We start from the raw sequence: 2,815 nt of genomic DNA on the forward strand, positions 1-2,815 counted from the left end.
ATCTTCAACTTAACAAGTAAATACAGTCCCTGCAATTTATAAACTTATCTTCAACTTAACAAGTAAATACAGTCCCTGCAAGTTTACGAACTTGTCCTCAACTTAACATGTAAATACAGTTCCTGCAAGTTTACAAACTTGTCCTCAACTTAATATCTAAATACAGTTCCTGCAAGTTTACAAAATTACCTTCAACTTAACATGTAAATACAGTCCCTGCAAGTTTACAAACTTGTCCTCAACTTAACATGTAAATACAGTCCCTGCAAGTTTACAAACTTGTCCTCAACTTAACATGTAAATACAGTCCCTGCAAATTTAGAAACTTGTCCTCAACTTAACATGTAAATACAGTCCCTGCAAATTTAGAAACTTGTCCTCAACTTAACATGTAAATACAGTCCCTGCAAATTTAGAAACTTGTCCTCAACTTAACATGTAAATACAGTCCCTGCAAGTTTACAAACTTGTCCTCAACTTAACATGTAAATACATTCCCTGCATGTTTACAAACTTGTATTCTGTATCCCTGCAAGTGTTCAGTCCTCTCTATGTGTGTATGCCTTCAAGTTTACAGCAATATACCTTATACATATAATTAACCAATCAATAAGATATTTATTATAAAACTCCTTGAAAATATTACATTTATCAGGGACAAATAATATCTATCGAGTCTGTTTATATAAACTTGAAAGAAATCAACTATTAGTGTTTGATGACAATTAACCTATGCTTCATTTTTCTAAAACAGAAGGAAGTTTAGAAAAATCTTCAGGTTTAAACTGTCTCACCTGTAGTCTGTAGTTTGTGTCAAAATTGAGAGCACCAACATAAGCAGCTGCCTGCAGGGGGCTGTCAAAAGTCTTGGCTAATGTTGGTTTGAGTTTCTTAGATGTTTTCCAGTCAATTACTACCAGCTGGTTTCTGAGAAGATTTAAATGTCTGATTGAAAACATAATGTTTACACAAATCACTTGTTATAAAAACCTATGAGGTTTATATCTACTTTCACAAATACTGTGTTATTTTATAGAGAGAATCAAAGTACCAGTACAACCTGTTTGGACAACAGGTAATAACCTGAAAGTATGGAGATATGGAATATATATATTACTGTATCAGGTAATTTAATGATACAAATTTTGTAACAATGGTTGCTTTTCTTTCACCAAACAAACAATCATGGAGGTAGAATGTCAACATCTCAGCCTGACTGAAGAAAATTACAATAGTGCTAATGACTACATGATTAAATTGTTAACTCACATAAGCCTAGAAGAATTAAGAAAGAATGTTTTCAGGCACTGAGGTTGATGATCAGAACAAATCAATTGAAATGAAAGACCAACAACATAGAAATAAAATAACAGCTGATGTATATATAAAAGAAAAGATTAATTAATTAACATACCAATATAATTTTCAGATTCAATTAAATATTTCAATCACTGAAAACATTTTACTGATAATTTAACTATCTAAATCATCACTTAATAGACATTTTTTTATATAACTTATAGTCAGTGATATGGTAGATTACATACTGCAGTTCATTATCATACAGCTTGCAACCAAACGTTTAGAAGAAATCTTTTAGATAGTGTATATAGGTCCTTCTGGAAATATCTACCTAATTAAAACTGGCCAATTAGTGGAATTTAATAATCAATTATTCATCTGGATTATTAATCAAGTAAATTCAACATACTGATAATTATCAAATGAGACTTAAGATAGTTAGAATAATTGAAATTAGTAATAACTGGAAACACTAATTTCGATTCGTTGATTACTTTCGTTAGTCATGACATAAATCAGTTAAAATGAACTTGAACTAATCAAAAATAATAATGAGAAATCATAATGGCAGCATTTCGATTACTTGTATAGTTAGAAAAATCAAAAACAGTAACTTGTAGCAATTATTTTCGTGACATCAATCGATTTAATTGCAACTGTCATTAATCGATTATCTTATGTGACAATAATAAATTATATTGAATTAATTGCCCAGCTGTTTACTTAACCACAAGAAATAAACTAAAATTCTTTTAATGGAATATAAGATTGAATTGATCAACTTTACCTATACTTAGCCACACAGTCAACAACACCTCTATAGTGTAAATAAGGGTGAACAACTGGCTTTTCAAGTAGATCTACCTCACGAATGTGCGGGAAAACAGTCTGTAGGCTCCTCCAGTGACCAGCATTGGGCAAAGCTACCGTCACCTTGCTAGGAGGAGTCCCTTCAAATAAACTAACAATGCTCTGGTGAAGTGAAGCACCATTACTCAGGATTTCTGAATTAAAAGAAACAGTTTGGTTACTAATGTTCAGTCTTACATTTAAACAAAAGTTTTGTATCAAACATCACAAATTACAATAAAGTACTGAATAACAAATAATTTTGAATAATTCTGATAACAAAGAATGTGACTTTTTATTTAAAACATCGTATATGATGTTAAACATTTCCTTGAAAAACATTCTTCAAAATGAAATTTTCAGTGGCACTTATAAATCTGTTAAAGGAACAAAACTTTAAATCTATAAAACTGTGATAAATTTTTGTCAAATACATAAGATACATTTCCTCTCAACTCTTGCTAGGAATTTTTTAAAATTAATTAATGTCTTCATAAATAAAAACTAAACCTTTTACCACTTTCATTTATTTAAAAAAAATGAATCTAAAGTGTTATATATATATATTTAATCCATAATGTTTAATTACTATTATTCAACTTTTAGGGAGAGGGGTTTGTTTGAAGTTCTTTACTGTATGATTGTTGTCAATAGATAGATAGTG

At 29.9% G+C, this 2,815-nt stretch overlaps 1 protein-coding gene across 1 annotated transcript in view; it reads right to left on the reverse strand.

Annotated features, from left to right (window-relative positions):
• The window catches only part of LOC106472375 (mitochondrial genome maintenance exonuclease 1-like), a gene marked incomplete at its 5' end in the record, with an annotated part of 5,418 nt that extends 3,054 nt beyond the window's left edge, over window positions 1–2,364 (reverse strand). The window contains 2 exons of the mRNA XM_013933015.2: window positions 795–927; window positions 2,090–2,364. Coding sequence (XP_013788469.2) covers window positions 795–927; window positions 2,090–2,364 — 408 coding nt within the window. The remainder of the gene's footprint in view (window positions 1–794; window positions 928–2,089) is intronic.
• Between the last annotated feature and the right edge of the window lie 451 nt (window positions 2,365–2,815).

This window comes from Limulus polyphemus, unplaced genomic scaffold (assembly GCF_000517525.1).
Source record: "Limulus polyphemus unplaced genomic scaffold, Limulus_polyphemus-2.1.2 Scaffold5281, whole genome shotgun sequence".
NCBI lineage: Eukaryota > Metazoa > Arthropoda > Merostomata > Xiphosura > Limulidae > Limulus > Limulus polyphemus.